Consider the following 16,796-nt stretch of genomic DNA (forward strand, 5'->3'; position numbering starts at 1 on the left):
TTATACAGAGTGCCTCCTAGCACTCTGCAGAGCAACCGAACACATTGCAGGGGTGTCCCCCAGGACCTGGCCTCTACCATGGTCCCCCTGGTAGAGGATGTACCTGGTGGGCCCTGCAACTGGAATGTCAGGACAAGCAAGCCTCCTTATAAAACCAGGTTTTTTATTTGTGAACAGGCTGGAGACAAACGAACCCAGACCAGCATGGGTGGAGGCTGTCCCTCAGCCTCTGCGGAGGGGAGGTCATGTTCCCCGGGCTTCCCCAGGTTGGGGCTCTGCTTACCTCTGGCCAAGTGTGGTATCCATGCTGCTCTCTCTCCCTCTGGCAGGGCCTGGCACCTTGGGGCAGGGGTGGGGGTTGCCCTGGGAAGGGGCATGGCAAGTGGCTCCTAGGGCTGGAAGGCGCCTGTCCAGTAGGAGATCTGGGGGCTTTTGGTAGCTCGAAGGCTCCCTCTTGAGGATAACTGGGGTGCTCTGGAGAAGCAGGGTGCTGGCCTGTGGAGGAGAGGGTCTTGAAGTCTCCTCCCTGCTGTTCTCACACCTTGAATGACTCCTCTGTCCCCAGCCCTGTCCTACCGTTCACTGAGGCCTTGCTACCAATGAGAAGGGAAGGGTGCTGGTCCAAATGGGGAGCCCTGGCCCTGCATAGCTGGGGTGTTCATGCCAGCCACCTCCCTCCACCCGACCAGGTCCACCCCTGCTCCCAAGCGCCGAGAAACTAGAGGCCCAGGGTGGGAGGCCAGGAAGGCAGCAAGAGGGCTCGGTGAGGCTGGAGGGCTCACCTTGGCGTGTTTGAGCTCCAGCTCGGCCAGCTCAGTGAGGTTCTCGCGGAAGGAAGATACATGGGATTTGAAGTCCATGAGCTCTGGAGAGGAGAGGAATGGGGACTCTGGCAGGGTGGCCAGTGCAGAGGCAGGGGCTCGTGGGCCACGGGGCTTACTCTGCCTGGCTGAGTCCGAGAGGCATTCGAAGCACTAGCAGCACAGCTGTTGGCTCTCTGTAGCCCACACCTCCTGGTGTGCTGGCGCGGGCCTCGTCCAGCACCTTGTTGGCGTTCTTGTAGTCTGCCAGTGCCAGCAGCTGCCAGGACAGTAGTCCTGGGGCCAGCAAGGGCACAGGATCCCTGGCCCACGGCCCTTGCCTGCCTGCTCTTCCTGGTGGCTCAGCCTCCTAGCCTCCAGCCCTGAGGTTTGCTCTGGGGCCACTCTCACCTTGGCTGCCTGGGAGTCTCACATGTAGTATCTCAGCATGTCTGACAGCTTCAGGTCCTCATTAGAGGCCACTTGGCCCTCCAGCTCCTGAAGCAAGAAGGTGGAGGCTAGGGACAGAGCTGGCAGAGGGGCTGCTAAGGAAAGGGGTGCTGCTCTCCCTCTAAATACCCAACAGAGTCACCTGATAACCACTCTATGTCAAGCACTCACATTCAGGGGAGCAGGCCAGTGAAGGCTTCACAAAGCAGGTGGCCTCGGATCTGCATCTTGGGGGTTTAGTAGGGGTTAGACAACAGGCAAAGGCTTTGCAGGTGTGCAAGCCAGGTATGATTTTAGGGAACTTTAAGTTCAGTAGGGCAGTTGGGTGGCAGTGGCCAGAGCATACCAGGCTTAAAATGCAAGCTAGAACTCTGGGCTTTGTGTCTTAGGCAGTTCCTGGAAGGGACAGGGTCACTGACGGGCCCTGAGCAGGGAAGAGATGAGGAGCAACAGACATTTTAGAAAGATTGGCACACTCCAGTGACTTTCTTGGCAAAGAGTTCAGGAAGTGTGTCTGGGGCAGAATGTTGGCAGCACAGCACAGTGCCAAAGGCACGTGGCACATCCTGGTAAGGGCCTTGCCAAACCCACTTCCCACCTCCTCCTCCATCACCACACGCACACACACTTGAGGCTGGATCCCTGACTTCACTCCACTCTTACTAAACTAGTGTGGAGAATGAGCCCAGGGCTTCATCAGGCCCACGTTATCACTGAAAGATTCCAAAACGATCCTGGAGCTTTCCCCCCTCCCAGGACATTTCTCTTCCCTGGAAAGGATCATGATCACCTTTCAACACAGAAGGCAGTACTCACCCTTAACTGTTCAAAGAGCTCTGCCAATTTGAAGAAGCTCCTAGGAGGCAGTGGGGAGGAGTTAGGGCAGGGGTCTTAGCAGGTGCTTAAAGTCTTCCTGCCCTTAGGTCCCCCTTGGGGAAATCGGCTCTTTCTCTACCAAAATCAAACAGAAGCTTCTGCACCTCCCCCTAGAGCTGGTAGTAGACTTCCACACAGTGACCCCTCATGGACAGACACAGTATTACAGGCTTAGAGGGGAGAGGGACCAGAGGGAATCCTCACTCTTTAGCTCGTTGACTTCCTGTGATCCCAGACTGCTCAGTGCAGCTGAGATAGGCATGTAATCATCTGCCAGGCTTTCTGGGATAGAGCCCTCCATCAGAGCCCCTTGGTCCACCTGTCAAGCCCCATCCTGGTGTCTGTGGCCACAGGCAGACACAGGAAATTTCCTCTCCCCTGGGGAGTATGCCACTGGGGAGAAGGTAGGAGATCCAGGGCCCTTGGAGTTCTGCATACACTCATGAGTGCATGACTTGGTCTACCCACAGACAGGCGTCCCAGATGCAGGCGTGGTACTCCAGCAGGAAGGTCCTCTCATGCTTAAAGAAGTCATCTACCTCCTACGGGAGCCAGACAGGACCCACTTATACTGAGCCACCAGAAGCAGAGCAGCTAAGGGCTCCCAAGGGTGGCACGATCTCCCCCTAGGCCAGAACCCCCAGTGGCTTCCCTCCCACAGCCACCCAGAGCCTCAATCCACATGCAGCCTCAGAGTCTGGCCGTGGAGGGGCTGAGGGGATCTGTTGAAAGGAGGACAGAGCTGGGAGACCTCTCATTATCAAGATGGCCATCACCCGCACCCCGAAGCCTGGCCCTGCCTCCCTGCCTCCCCCGAGGGCCCAGGCCGGCTCCCCCTCACAGTGAGACTGGCATACCCCCTGTTCTCAGGCCGGCTCCCCCTCACAGGAAGACTGGCGTACCCCTCCCTCATAGGTATTGTGCAGCCAGATGAACTCCTCACGCTGTTGCATGACGGAGAACTCGGTCTGGGAGAAGTGAGGCAGGCAGCTCCGAAAGCTGAGAAGCCTGTCTGAGGGGTCTCTCCTTCCCTGCCCCCCACAAGCCTGACACCCACCAAGCTTCCTGCGTGCCCACTTTTGGGCCAACCCCCTCCCACATGCCAAGTGAGGCCCAAGTTGGGGCTCTCATGTTCCTGATCACCCTCAGGAGGGTGGACACGGGATGGTAGCACTTGGGGCCTTAGGAAAAGGCAGGCAGAGACTAGATGAGACGCTCTCTTTCTCAGAGGGCCAGGGAGGCAAAAGCCAGGTTGAGGAGCGGGGCCCTAAGGCTCTGTTGGCATCTGCCCACCAGGTGAGCCAGGCTGCTCGGGCTCCTGAAGCCTCCTTTGGCAGCCACCGGAACCACACCCCTGTTCCCGGTGCAACGTCACCTTGGTCTGAACAGTGAACTTCACCTTGTCCCGCTCCACTCGCTGACGGCATCTGAGATCTCCACCTGCAAGGAGCTGTCTCCCTGCAGGCCCACTGACATGGAGGAGGCCTGTGGGGGAGGGGAGGGCCCTGATGTGACTGACCACCGCCACCCCCATCCTGGCCGCAGGCTTCCAGGCCTCCTGCAGAGCCACCTCAAAGTATTATTTCCACCATGCCCTGGGGCCACTGGCTGCACCCAGACACACACACCAAAGATCCTGGTAAGTCACTGCTCAGGGCTTCACAATGATACTTTCCCACAGGGCCATCCTCTGAAGTAGGCAGAATTTGCCCCATTTTATAGGCCCAGAGGCTGCGACCCCCAGAGAGCTGAAATAACGTGGCCTGAACCAAACAGCTGCCACATGGCAGGGCCAGACTGGAACAGTTTTTCAATTCCACATCCCATGTGCTTCCTCAGCTACCTGCCCACCCCGTCCCAGCTGGTTACCTCAGGCACCTCTCACCAGGTGTAAAGACGGTCCCACCCCTTTCTGAGGGGGTCCTGAGACCATTCCACTCACTACGTTTAGTGTCAAGAGGCACAGACTTATAGGTCAAGCACTTGGATCTCTCCAAGTGAAAAGACCCCTGAGGCACCAAGCTACTAGTTCATTCTTGCACTGAGCTATCTCAGTAAGCGTTTACTGCACACCTGCTCTGTCCACACCACTGGGCCAGGAGGCACTAGGGAGAAGGTCAGAAGTCACTCTCGCTCCAAGCACAGCTCACTTCTCACCCTCAGAGGCCTCCCTGTCTCCTCTCACGGGCTTTGGCATATGTTTAGGACACTGAGGGGCCACTCATAGATTAATTTTATCTGGCCCTGAGCCTCATATATCAATGTAGTTACATGGTCCACACTCTTTTGTGACCATGTTCTTTAACAATACCCACCTTTGTCGTTGAGCATGGTGGTTCTTTTTCATTGCTGTGTGGTGTCCCACTGTATGACCACATCACAGTTTATCCAGTCTACTACTGTTGGTGCTCATTTGGATTATTTCCAGTTTGGGGTTATTATAAATAAAGCTACCATGAACATTCTTGCATATATCTTTTGAGGGACCTAAGTACTCATTTCCGTTGGGTATGAGAACTGCTTGGTCAGAGGGTAGGCATGTGCTGAAAATGCTTTCATAGATATGGCCAGTTTCCCAAGCTGACTGTTCTAATTTACACTCCCCCCAGCACTGTACGGAAGTTCCAGGTGCCTTTGTCAGTTATATGTGTTGTCAATATCCACAGCTCTGTGGGATGTCTTTTCACTCTCTTAATGGCTTATAATTCTATAAGCTCAACATACCAATCTTTTCTTTTGTGGTTAAGGATGTTTTTGTACTCTTGAAGAAACACTCCCACCCCAAAGTCATGAAGATATTCTATTTTTTTTTCTTCCAGAAACAGTTTTAGGTCTATGATCCATTTTCATACATTTATATGTAGGTCTACGATCCATTTAATTCATTTTGTATATAGCGTAAAGTGTGGGTCGTGATTCATTTCTGCCATATAATAGCTAGTGGTTTTAGCACTATTTGTTTAAAAACATTGTATTTGCACTTATCCATCAGAGGGAAGACAGAATGAAAACCACAATCACAGAAAACTAACCAATCTGATCACATGGACCACAGCCTTGTCTAACTCAATGAAACTATGAACCATGCCGTGGGGGGCCACCCAAGACAGACGGATCATGGTGGAGAGTTCTGACAAAATGTGGTCCACTGGAGAAGGCAATGGCAAACCACTTCAGTATTCTTGCCTTGAGAACCCCATGAACAGTATGAAAAGGCAAAAAGATAGGACACTGAATGATGAATTCCCCAGGTCAGTAGGTGCCCAATATGCTACTGGAGATCAGTGGAGAAATACCTCCAGAAAGAATGAAGGGATGGAGCCAAAGCAAAAACAACACCCAGTTGTGGGTGTGACTGGTGATAGAAGCAAGGTCCGAAGCTGTAAAGAGAAATATTGCATAGGAACCTGGAATGTTAGGTCCATGAATCAAGGCAAATTGGAAGTGGTCAAACAGGAGATGGCAAGAGTGAACATCGATATTCTAGGAATCAGTGAACTAAAATGGACTGGAATGGGTGAATTTAACTCAGATGACCATTATCTACTACTGTGGGCAAGAATCCCTTAGAAGAAATGGAATAGCCATCATAGTCAACAAAAGAGTTCAAGATGCAGTACTTGGATACAATCTCAAAAACGACAGAATGATCTCTGTTCATTTCCAAGGCAAACCATTCAATATCACAGTAATCCAAGACTATGCCCCGACCAGTAATGCTGAAGAGGCTGAAGTTGAATGGTTTTATGAAGACCTACAAGACCTTCTAGAACTAACACCCAAAAAAGATGTCCTTTTCATTATAGGGGACTGGAATGCAAAAGTAGGAAGTCAAGAAATACCTGTAGTAACAGGCAAATTTGGCCTTAGAGTACAGAATGAAGCAGGGCAAAGGCTAATAGAGTTGTGCCAAGAGAATGCAATGGTCATAGCAAACACCCTCTTCCAACAACACAAGAGAAGACTCTACACATGGACATCACCAGATGGTCAATACCGAAATCAGATTGATTATATTTTTTGCAGCCAAAGATGGAGAAGCTCTATACTGTCATCAAAAACAAGACAAGGAGCTGACTGTGGCTCAGATCATGAACTCCTTATTGCCAAATTCAGACTTAAATTGAAGAAAGTAGGGAAAACCACTAGACCATTCAGGTATGACCTAAATCAAATCCCTTACAACTATACAGTGGAAGTGACAAATACAGTCAAGGGATTAGAACTGACAGACAGAGTGCCTGATGAACTATGAACGGAGGTTCGTGACATTGTACAGGAGGCAGTGATCAAGACCATCTCCAAGAAAAAGAAATGCAAAAAGGCAAAATGGTTGTCTGAGGAGGCCTTACAAATAGCTGTGAAAAGAAGAGACGCTAAAGGCAAAGGAGAAAAGGAAAGATATACCCATTTGAATGCAGAGTTCCAAAGAATAGTAAGGAGATATAAGAAAGCCTTCCTCAGTGATCAATGCAAAGAAATAGAGGAAACCAATAGAATGGGAAAGACTAGAGATCTCTTCAAGAAAATTAGAGATACCAAGGGAACATTTCATGCAAACATGGGCACAATAAAGGACAGAAACAATATGCACCTAACAGAAGCAGAAGATATTAAGAAGAGGTGGCAAGAATACACAGAAGAACTGTACAAAAAAGATCTTCACGACCCAGATTACCATGATGGTGTGATCACTCACCTAGAGCCAGACATCCTGGAATGCGAAGTCAAGTGGGCCATAGGAAGCATCACTATGAACAAAGCTAGTGGAGGTGATGGAATTCCAGGTGAGCTACTTCAAATCCTAAAAGATGATGCTATGAAGTGCTTCACTCAATATGCCAGCAAATTTGGAAAACTCAGCAGTAGCCACAGGACTGGAAAAGGTCAGTTTTCATTCCAATCCCTAAGAAAGGAAATGCCAAAGAATGCTCAAACTACCACACAATTGCACTCATCTCACATGCTAGCAAAGTAATATTCAAAATTCTCCAAGCAAGGCTTCAACAGTACGTGAACCAAGAACTTCCAGATGTTCAAGCTGGATTTAGAAAAGCCAGAGGAACCAGAGATCAAATTGCCAACATCTGTTGGATCATCAAAAAAACAACAGAGTTCCAGAAAAACATCTATTTCTGCTTTATTGACTGCCAAAGCCTTTGTCTGTGTGGATCAAAACAAACTGTGGAAAATTCTCAAAGAGATGGGAATACCAGACCACCTGACCTGCCTCCTGAGAAATCTGTACGCAGGTCAAGAAGCAACAGTTAGAACTGGACATGGAACAACAGACTGGTTCCAAATCAGGAAAGGAGTATGTCAAGGCTGTATATTGTCCCCCTGCTTATTTAACTTATATGCAGAGTACATCATGAGAAACGCTGGACTGGATGAAGCACAAGCTGAAATCAAGACTGCCAGGAGAAATATCAATAACCTCAGATATGCAGATGACACCACACTTACAGCAGAAAGTGAAGAGGAACTAAAGAGCCTCTTGATGATAGTGAAAGAGGAGAGTGAAAAAGTTGGCTTAAAACTCAACATTCAGAAAACTAAGATCATGGTATCTTGTCCCATCATTTCATGACAAATAGATGGGGAAACAATGGAAGCAGTGACAGACTTTATTTTGGGGGGGCTCCAAAATCACTGAAGATGGTGACTTCAGCCATGAAATTAAAAGATGCTTGGTCCTTGGAAGAAAAGTTATGACCAACCTAGACAGCATATTAAAAAGCAGAGATATTACTTTGCCAACAAATGTCCATCTAGACAAAGCTATAGTTTTTCCAGGAGTCATGTATGGATGTGAGAGTTGGGCTATAAAGAAAGATAAGCGCTGAAGAATCGATGCTTTTGAACTGTGGTGTTGGAGAAGATTCTTGAGAGTCCCTTGGACTGCAAGGAGATCCAACCAGTCAATCCTAAAGGAAATCAGTCCTGAATGTTCATTGGAAGGACTGATATTGAAGCTGAAACTCCAATACTTTGGCCACCTGATGCAAAGAGCTGACTCATTTAAAAAGACCCTGATGCTGGGAATGATTGAAGGCTGGAGGAGAAGGTGATGACAGAGGATGAGATGGTTGGATGGCATCACCAACTCAATGGACATGAGTTTGAGTAGGCTCTGGGAGTTGGTGATGGACAGGGAAGCCTGGTGTGCTGCAGTCCGTGGGGTCGCAAAGAGTCCAACATGACTGAGCAACTGAACTGATCTGATTTGCATTATGATTTGTTTTGGTGTACACTCTGGCAGAAAATCAACTGACTTCAAAAGTGATCAGTTCTGTATTCCGTATTCTGTTCCACTGATACACATCTATATTTTTGATATCATACTCTCTTGATTACTATAATTGATAGGCAATATGGAAATAATGTAGAATTAACTTTGTTCTTTTTCAAAATCATTTTGGCTAGGTCCTTTGCGTTTCCACATAAATTTTAGAATCAGCTTGTTAATTTCTGCCCCAAAAAACTTTCTGAGATTTGACTGAAATTACATTGAATCTATAGGTCAATTTTGGAAGGATAGGCATTTTTACAATACTGAATCTTCTAATCCATGAACATGGCTATCTTTCCAATGATTCAGGTCTTCTTTAATTTTTCTCTGTAATGTTTTATAGTTTTTCCATAGAGGTTTTGCACACTGTGGCACAAGGGCTTAATAGCCCTGTGACATGTTGGATTTTCCCATGCCAGTGATTGAACTGGTGTCCTCTGCACTGGCAGGCAGATTCTTAACCACTAGATACGTCCTCTCTAGCTTCTTGATATTGAAATTAGATCACTGACTTTCCAACCTTTCTTTTTTTCTAAAATATACATTTGGAGGTATAAATTGCTCTTTGGATACTGTTTTAGCTACATCTTATAAGTCAGCATTTTTTTTTTAATCTGCTCATACTTTCATTTCTTTGTCAAACTGTACTCACACTTGATGTGAAAGTCACTCAGTCGTGTTCGACTCTTTGCGACCCCATGGACTATACAGTCCATGGAATTCTCCAGGCCAGAGAATACTGGAGTGGGTAGCCTTTCCCTTCTCCAGGGGATCTTCCCAACCCAGGGATCGAACCCAGGTCTCCCACATTGCAGGTGGATTCTTTACCAGCTGAGCCACAATCACATTTTCAGGAAGTCTGTATGAAAAGAAATCTCTTTAACTTTGGATATTAAAAAGCATCTTAACATACAGAATTCTGTCACATTTTCTTCCTTTTTCTTATCATTTTCACCACAATTATTCATAAACAGACGTATTAGGGACAATCATTCTGCCACAAGTCATCATAAGACTCCATCTGTTATTTAGACGCTAAGTCGTGTCTAACTCTTTTGCAACCCCACAGACTGTAGCCCACCAGGCTCCTCTGTCCATGGGATTTCCCAGGCAAGAATACTGGAGTGGGTTGCCATTTCCTTCTCCAGTCTTATATGTTTTGATATGTCATATTTTCAAAATAATTTCTTAAAAAAGTTTCTAATTTCCATTATAATTTCTTCTTTGACTTATTATTTAGAAGTATGTTGTTTAATTTCCAAATATTTTGGAATGTACTTATCTTTTTGTTTTGATTCCTTGATGAGTCTCCTAGATCAGAGATCACACTCTATATTATTTCAGGCTTTTAAAGTTTGCTGATACTTGTTTTCTGGGTAAACACATAATGGATTTTGGTAAACGCTTCATGTACATTTGAATAGAATGTGTTTTCTGCAGTTGTAGGTTATAGAGTGCTACATAGGTCAGCTGATTCATCACACTATTTAAATCTAAATGCTGGGGTTTTTTGGTCTGCTGACACTTATTGCTGTTCAGTTGCTCAGTCATGTCCAACTCTTTGCGACCCCACAGACTGCAGCACGCCAGGTTTCCCTGTCCTTCACTGTCTCCCAGAGCTTGCTCAAACTCATGTCCATTGAGTGGGTAATGCCATCCAACTATCTCATCCTCTGTTGTCCCCTTCTCCTCCTGCCTTCAGTCTCCCCCAGCACTGGGGTCTTTTCCAGTGAGTTGGCTCTTTGCATTAGGTGGCTAAAATATTGGCGTTTCAGGTTCAGCATCAGTCCTTCCAATGAATATTCAGGACTGATTTCCTTTAGGATTGACTGGTTGGATCTCCTTGCAGTCCAAGGGATTCTCAAGAGTCTTGTCCAGCACCAGAGTTCAAAAGCATCAATTCTTCTGTGCTCAGCTTTCTTTATGATCCAACTCTCACATCCACACATGACTACTGGAAAAACCATAGCTTTGACTAGATGGACCTTTGTCGGCAAAGTAATGTCTCTGCTTTTTAATATGCTATCAGTTGTGCTAAAACTCTAATTGTAATCATGGGTTGATTTCTTCAATTCTGTAATTTTTTATTTTGCATATTTTGAAATTATGTTATGAAGTACATACAATTGAGGAGTGTTTTATCTTCCTGTTGAATTGACTCTTTAATATTTATAAAATATCCCTCCTTTTTTTCTAGAATACTTTTTCTTCCAGTCTACTTTGTTTGAAATTAACAAAGCCACGCCAGCTTTCTTTTGGTTAGTGTGCTCATAGTGTACATATTCCATTAGTTTCTCAATATTTCTGTGTTCTTAAAAGTATGTCTTTTTCAAAATAAAATTATTTACAGCTGTCCTGAGTCTTTGTTGCTATGTGTGAGTTTTCTCTAGTGTCGCAAGCAGGGGCTACTCCCCATTGCAGTGCATGGGCTTTTCATTGCTGTGGCTTCTCTAGTTGCAGAGCACAGACTCTAGGTGAGCAAGCTTCAGTGGGTGCAGTACTCGAGTAGTTGCAGTACTCGAGTAGTTGCAGTACTCGAGCTCAGCTGCTCCTCAACATGTGGGATCTTCCCAGACCAGGGATCAAACCCATGTCCTCTGCACTGGCAGATGGATTCTTAACCACTGGACCACCAGGGAAGTCCCCAAATAAGTCTCTTTTAACAGAATTAAATTGTTTTTTAAAAATCCAATGTGAAAATGTTTTATTTTTAATTGTAGTGCTTCTTCCACTTCACTATTACTGTAATTACTGATACAGTAGGCTACAAGCCTGCCATCTTGCTGTTTGTCTCCTGTTTTTTGTTCTTTTATTCTTTCTTGAATTCTGTTAATCAAGTATTTTATATTATTTCATTTTTCTCTATTGTATTTTTACTTACCTACTCATTTATTATTCTTTTCATCTTTCTATATTTATAGGAGAATTTTGAAGAAGGTCATGCTTATCTAAAGGACAAGATCTAATAGTAGATTATCAGAGAGTCTGGCACCTACAAAGGTTAGGTGCCAGTGGGCTGTGACCACAAACCCATCAGTTTGACAACCCAGGATGTCCCCCCAACACGTAGCATTCACTATTCAATAATAGTAATACAATAGCTAACACTTGGATTTGCCCTTCCTATATGCCAGGCATTGCTCTAAACATTATATATATATATATACTAATTTAACTATGAATATGAACATAGATATACACTGAAACGATGCCTTCTGTTCCATACTTTGGTCTGTCAGTCCCTCTCACTTCATCAAATTTCACTTGAACCCCACTCCTCACTTGTTGGCTTCTCCAGCACCCCCAAGGAAAGCTCTTCCTCTGTCCATATGCCTGCACCGCCCACCCCCATCCCTACCCCGCCCCTGACAGTCTGGTTCATTGGTGCAACAGGCCCCCAAGTCTCCTGCCTCCTTCCTTGGTAACTGCTTGAGAGAGATGGGGCTTCAAAAATGGACCACGGCTGCTCCATCCTTATAGGATAAGTGGCCTTTTAGTCACAGCCCACTCTGCACGTATCTCCTACCCTTAAAAGTGTGCATCTCTGTATGCCCACCCCCAACCATCCTTAGCACAGGGATGCTCAGAAACTGTCTGTCAAATGAAGTCAAGAAGAAGGAATGAAGACTGAATGGTCTTCTAATTATATAACACAGATACACACGTGAACCATTAGTGGTGAACTGTATTCCCCCCACCTTGGGAAAGCAGTATTCCAGCCCCTTCTCAATCCATAACATCCTTCCATGAAACCTGCATGAGTCGGCCCTGGGGAGGGGAGGGAGGAGTAAGAGAGACGGGTCCGTTTCCATCTGTCGGGGTAAAGGTAAACCCTGCCTCCTCACCAGTCCCTTGCTCAGATCTCTCTCTTCTCTAACTCATGCGTGAGCGTAGACAGACAGACTCTCTCTCTCTCTCTCTCTCTCCCGCCCACCCCCCCTCTCTCTCCCTGATTGGGCATCAGCGGGTATTATGGAGGGAGCTGTAGGAATGGCAGGGGGTTTGCATCTTTTCTCTACCTTGCTGTCCTTCCCAGCTTCTAGACGCTCCTCCATCACTCTCCTCGACTACAGCACTAAAGGATTCCACAGCAGGTCACTGGCCGCACGCTGCGGCAGCTTGGTCCGCGAGACCTCGCCCCGAGGAACGGACCCAGTGGGGATACTATCCACTAACCGAGGGGCCCTTCCCTCCCTGCCAAGGAGTCACCTGGAGCCGGGCGTTGTTCCCACTCCGTTCCCTTGCAGCCGCGCCTTGTGATTGGGTAGCAGGTTTACCGTGCGGGACGCCATTGGCTGCAACGCCTGTCGTTCCTGTGCCCAGGCCCCACCTCGAAGGGGCAGCGCGGAACTGAGAGGGCCGGGAACAGGCCATTGCGTGGAGGCGGGAGGCGGGGGGATGGGGAGGAGGGGTGCCCTAAGATCGCAGAGGTCTCGAGTCCTGTCAGCCCCCGCCTCCGGGCTGGTTGACTCCCGCTCGCTGGCGCTCTGGGCCGCGCCTTCCAACGGCCTCGCGGTCTGCGCGTGCGCACTAGTCCCCTCTCGCGCCCTCTAGGCGGTGGGCGGGGCGGCGGGCCAGAGGGCTGGGTGGGAGGGTGGGGAGGGTCGGGGGAATGGGGAGCTGGGGTGGGGTGGGCGGACTAGGGACCGGGGAGAGGCGTAATGTCTTTGGAGAAAGGGGCTCCGTTTGGATATTCGCTCTGGGACAGGAGGGAGTGGCGGGGTAAGCCACAAAGGGCGGCAAGGGGGCGCGACAAGGCCCGCTGCCAAGGCGCCCGAGGCCAGGCCGGGACCTTCGGGCGGTCGCAGCTGGAACCGGGAAGCAGAGGGGCGCAGACGATGCGAGAAAAGTTATGGATGCCCTGGAACGGGCTCATCGTCATTGGGAGGAAAATGGAGCTCCTGGGTAGAAAGACGCAAAAACCTAAAACGTGGGACCTGAAGCTTGAGTCTGAGAACTGGAGACTGGAAGATGTGGAAAAGCCAGTCTTAAGAGGAAAGTCAGGCCGGAGTCCAGAAAGGATGGATGTGAAACGAGTGCGCAGTGTATCAAGTGCATTACAGGTTTCGGCCGGTTTGCGGAAAGACAGCTCAATAGAGGTGTGGGGAAAGCAAGAATTCAGACACAGAGTAGAGGCTGAATCTGAGAGTGCAGGGACTGCAGCGGGATCTCGGAAGGGGCCTGAGTTTAAAGAGAAGTTGAAGTTTACTGACGTGGAAACCAGTGGAGAGGACTTGAGATCCAGAGGATACGAAGTAAAGCAGAATGAGGAGGAGCTGAGGTCAAGTGGAGAGAAACTGAGGTCAAGTGGAGAGAAACTGAGTCCCAGTGGGGAGAAGCTGAGATCGAGTAGAGAGGAGCTGAGATCGAGTGGAGAGAAGCTGAGATCTAGTGGAGAGGAGCTGAGATCGAGTGGAGAGAAGCTGAGATCGAGTGGAGAGAAGCTGAGATCCAGTGGAGAGGAGCTGAGATCGAGTGGAGAGAAGCTGAGATCGAATGGAGAGAAGCTGAGATTGAGTGGAGAGAAGCTGAATTCGAGTGGAGAGAAGCTGGAGTCCAGGGAAGAGAGGCGGGGATCCAGGGGAGAGAGGCGAGGATCCAGGGGAGAGAGGCGGGGATCCAGGGGAGAGAGACGAGGATCCAGGGGAGAGAGGCGGGGATCCAGGGGAGAGAATCTGGGGACAAGTGGAGAGAAGCTAGTACCCAGGAGAGAGAGGCGGGGGTCCAGGGCAGAGAGGCGGGGATCCAGGGGAGAGAATCTGGGGACAAGTGGAGAGGAGTTAAGATCCACTGGAGATAAACAGCGGTCAAGTACAGAGAAGCAGCGACCCAGTAGGGAGAAGCTGGGGACTAGTGGAGAAAAGTTGGCGCGTTCAAGAATGGGCAGCATAAATGAAGAGCAAATTGAGAAAGTGGTGGAAGTGATTGGGGATGAAAAATTGATAGAAATTACCAATGCTGAGATGGAAATTCCTTTTGAAAGTGTAGAGGCGAATGATGAAGAGAATGAGAAAGGGGTGGAGGAGGAGGAGGATATCTTGGAAGAAGAGAATGATAATAGTGATGGATCTGTTTCTATGGAAGAGAAACCAATTATAGAGGAGGAAGATGAAGTGAGTGAGGAGATGGAGAATGTAAGAAGGAAAGAGAAGCAAATAGGGGAAGTTTTGCAAGTCAAAGAGGAGAAATTAGAGTGAAGCAGAATGTTATTGACCCTGAAGAGGTAAATATGAGAGAGAAAGAGCATCTGAGCCTAAGAGAAGAAAGAGTGGGATTGAAGAGCTACTGGGAATGAAGGTGAACACCAGGACCAAAGGAAGTAGAGAAGTCTGATAAAGAGGGAAGTGGAACATTTTGGGAAGAAAGAGAAAATTTGTTAACGTGTCGATAGCTAGAGGAAAAGTGGATGGTGGTTTCTTGGAAAAGAGCTGTGACTAAGGAGCTTGTAGAGAGGTGCTTGAGAAATGGATTGAGGATGGGCTAGAAAGATTTAGTTTAACAGATGATTGAGTTTATGAGATGTAGGAGAATGCATAGTGAGAAAAATGGACAGTGGCAGCAGGATGTGGCTAGATCATGAAGGTGGTGGAAGGAGATGTGGGCTGGAGTGGTCAGTGTCCGATAGAGGATCCTAAAGCATGAGGATCGCGACAAAGGCGAGAGCAGAGATGAGAAAGAAGTGACGGAAAAAAGTAAGAAGCCACATCCCATAATAGTAATTATGTTTGTTGGATTTTAAAGTTATTTTCTTCCCTATTTCTCTACTCTCCTCTCCCATGTAGCTCATTTTACAATGCAGTGAGACAGGCCCCTCACTGAACCCTGTGTATCTGGACCGAGCCCAGCCTCCCTGATCTTCCCTCTAGCCTGCAAATTGTATCCAGAATAACTTCTGGTTACCCTGTTTTGTTTTATTTCTTGGCTGTGCTGGGTCTTTATTGCAGCACATGGGCCCTTCGCTGTGGTGCACTGGGCTTAGTTGCCCCCTGCATGTGGGATCTTAGTTCCCTGACCATGGACTTAACACCCGACCCCTGCATTGGAAGGCAGATTCTTAACCACTGGGCCACCAGGGAAGTCCCATGGGTTCCCCTATTTTAAATTTAGTTACTTATTTTTAAATGAAACAAAATATTTTTAATCATAAAAGGTACAATTCACAGAGAAGATAGACATCGTAAACCATTAGCCACCTAACAACAAACAAAGATACATAAAGCAAAAATCAGAAGAAATATAAGGGAAAAGAAAAAAAATATAATCATAGTAAGATATATTAACATTTCTCTGAGAATATGAAGTTCAGAAAAAATAAGGAGCGTCTTGAATGATGTTGTTAATAATTTTAATATAATAGATTTCTATTTATATTAATCTTATATCCTATACAAATAAATTTAAAATTTTGTATCTCATATGTTATTAAATGTCCATAGGACTTTTCGAAAAACTGGCAAAAAGATAAACATTACTAAATTTCAAAATATAGAATTATTTTTGTGATTCGTTATACATATACGCATATATTAGTTTTGAAATTATTTTCCATTATGGGTTATGACAAGATATTGACTATAGTTCCCTCTGCTATACAGCAAACCTTTGTTGCTTTTTTACATATGTATTTCTTTAAATTAGAAATCTAGCTTTCTATTTATGCTAAGTCAAACAAGTGGAATCAAAGTGTCATAAATATTTTAGGCAAAAATTCATAAGTTTTCTAATATATATATTATACATATTATTTATATATGTGTATACAAGAGCTTTTCTACTATGCTTGATAAAGGCTTGAGAAAGTTCATCCAAAAATAAAAGAGATGGAGACATTGGAAAGCATAAACTAAATGAAATGGGAGCACTGAGTATGAAGTAGAAGTGAAACAAGCTAGATAAAAGATCCTCATATAAACCAGTTCTTTGTAAACATGGCTGCTCATTAGAAACATATCTGGAGTTGTAGCAAAGAAAAAAAAACTTAGCATTTGTATTTTTCAAAAAATTCCAATATAATTCTGATATGCATCTGGATTTTAAAAAGTGATTACAGGTTTTTCTATTAAATGGTAGTTTTGGTGATATGGAATTCTATTATTTTCCTCTTGACCAATCATGATACAGTGGATTCCATGATTTTAATCACTTCACCATGATCACTATTTCCACAAGTTCCCCTTACCTCCGCATCAAATTTGAATTGCTCATACTTGATTTGAAATTGCCTCAATTATTTTGTATTGTTTCCGTTTTGACTTTTAATTATTCATCTAATCAGATGGAGTTTCCCCCTGTGCCTGTCTCCTTTGGGGCTTTCTTTTGTGTCTTCCACTTGTCATCCAGCATCCACTGTCACCCCAGGGAAGAGAGGAGACTCCCTA

At 46.5% G+C, this 16,796-nt stretch overlaps 1 protein-coding gene across 1 annotated transcript; it reads right to left on the reverse strand.

The window, feature by feature from the left end:
• On the reverse strand, positions 1-4,457 carry SNX32 (sorting nexin 32). Its single transcript, XM_055583703.1, is given in 14 exon segments — positions 1-24; positions 340-495; positions 783-865; positions 941-1,022; positions 1,024-1,080; positions 1,206-1,298; positions 2,067-2,106; positions 2,315-2,405; positions 2,569-2,668; positions 3,029-3,125; positions 3,497-3,537; positions 3,540-3,611; positions 4,200-4,231; positions 4,442-4,457. Coding segments are annotated over 14 exon segments (984 nt in total).
• Between the last annotated feature and the right edge of the window lie 12,339 nt (positions 4,458-16,796).

Source organism: Bubalus kerabau, chromosome 5 (assembly GCF_029407905.1).
Source record: "Bubalus kerabau isolate K-KA32 ecotype Philippines breed swamp buffalo chromosome 5, PCC_UOA_SB_1v2, whole genome shotgun sequence".
In the NCBI taxonomy this organism is placed as follows: domain Eukaryota; kingdom Metazoa; phylum Chordata; class Mammalia; order Artiodactyla; family Bovidae; genus Bubalus; species Bubalus kerabau.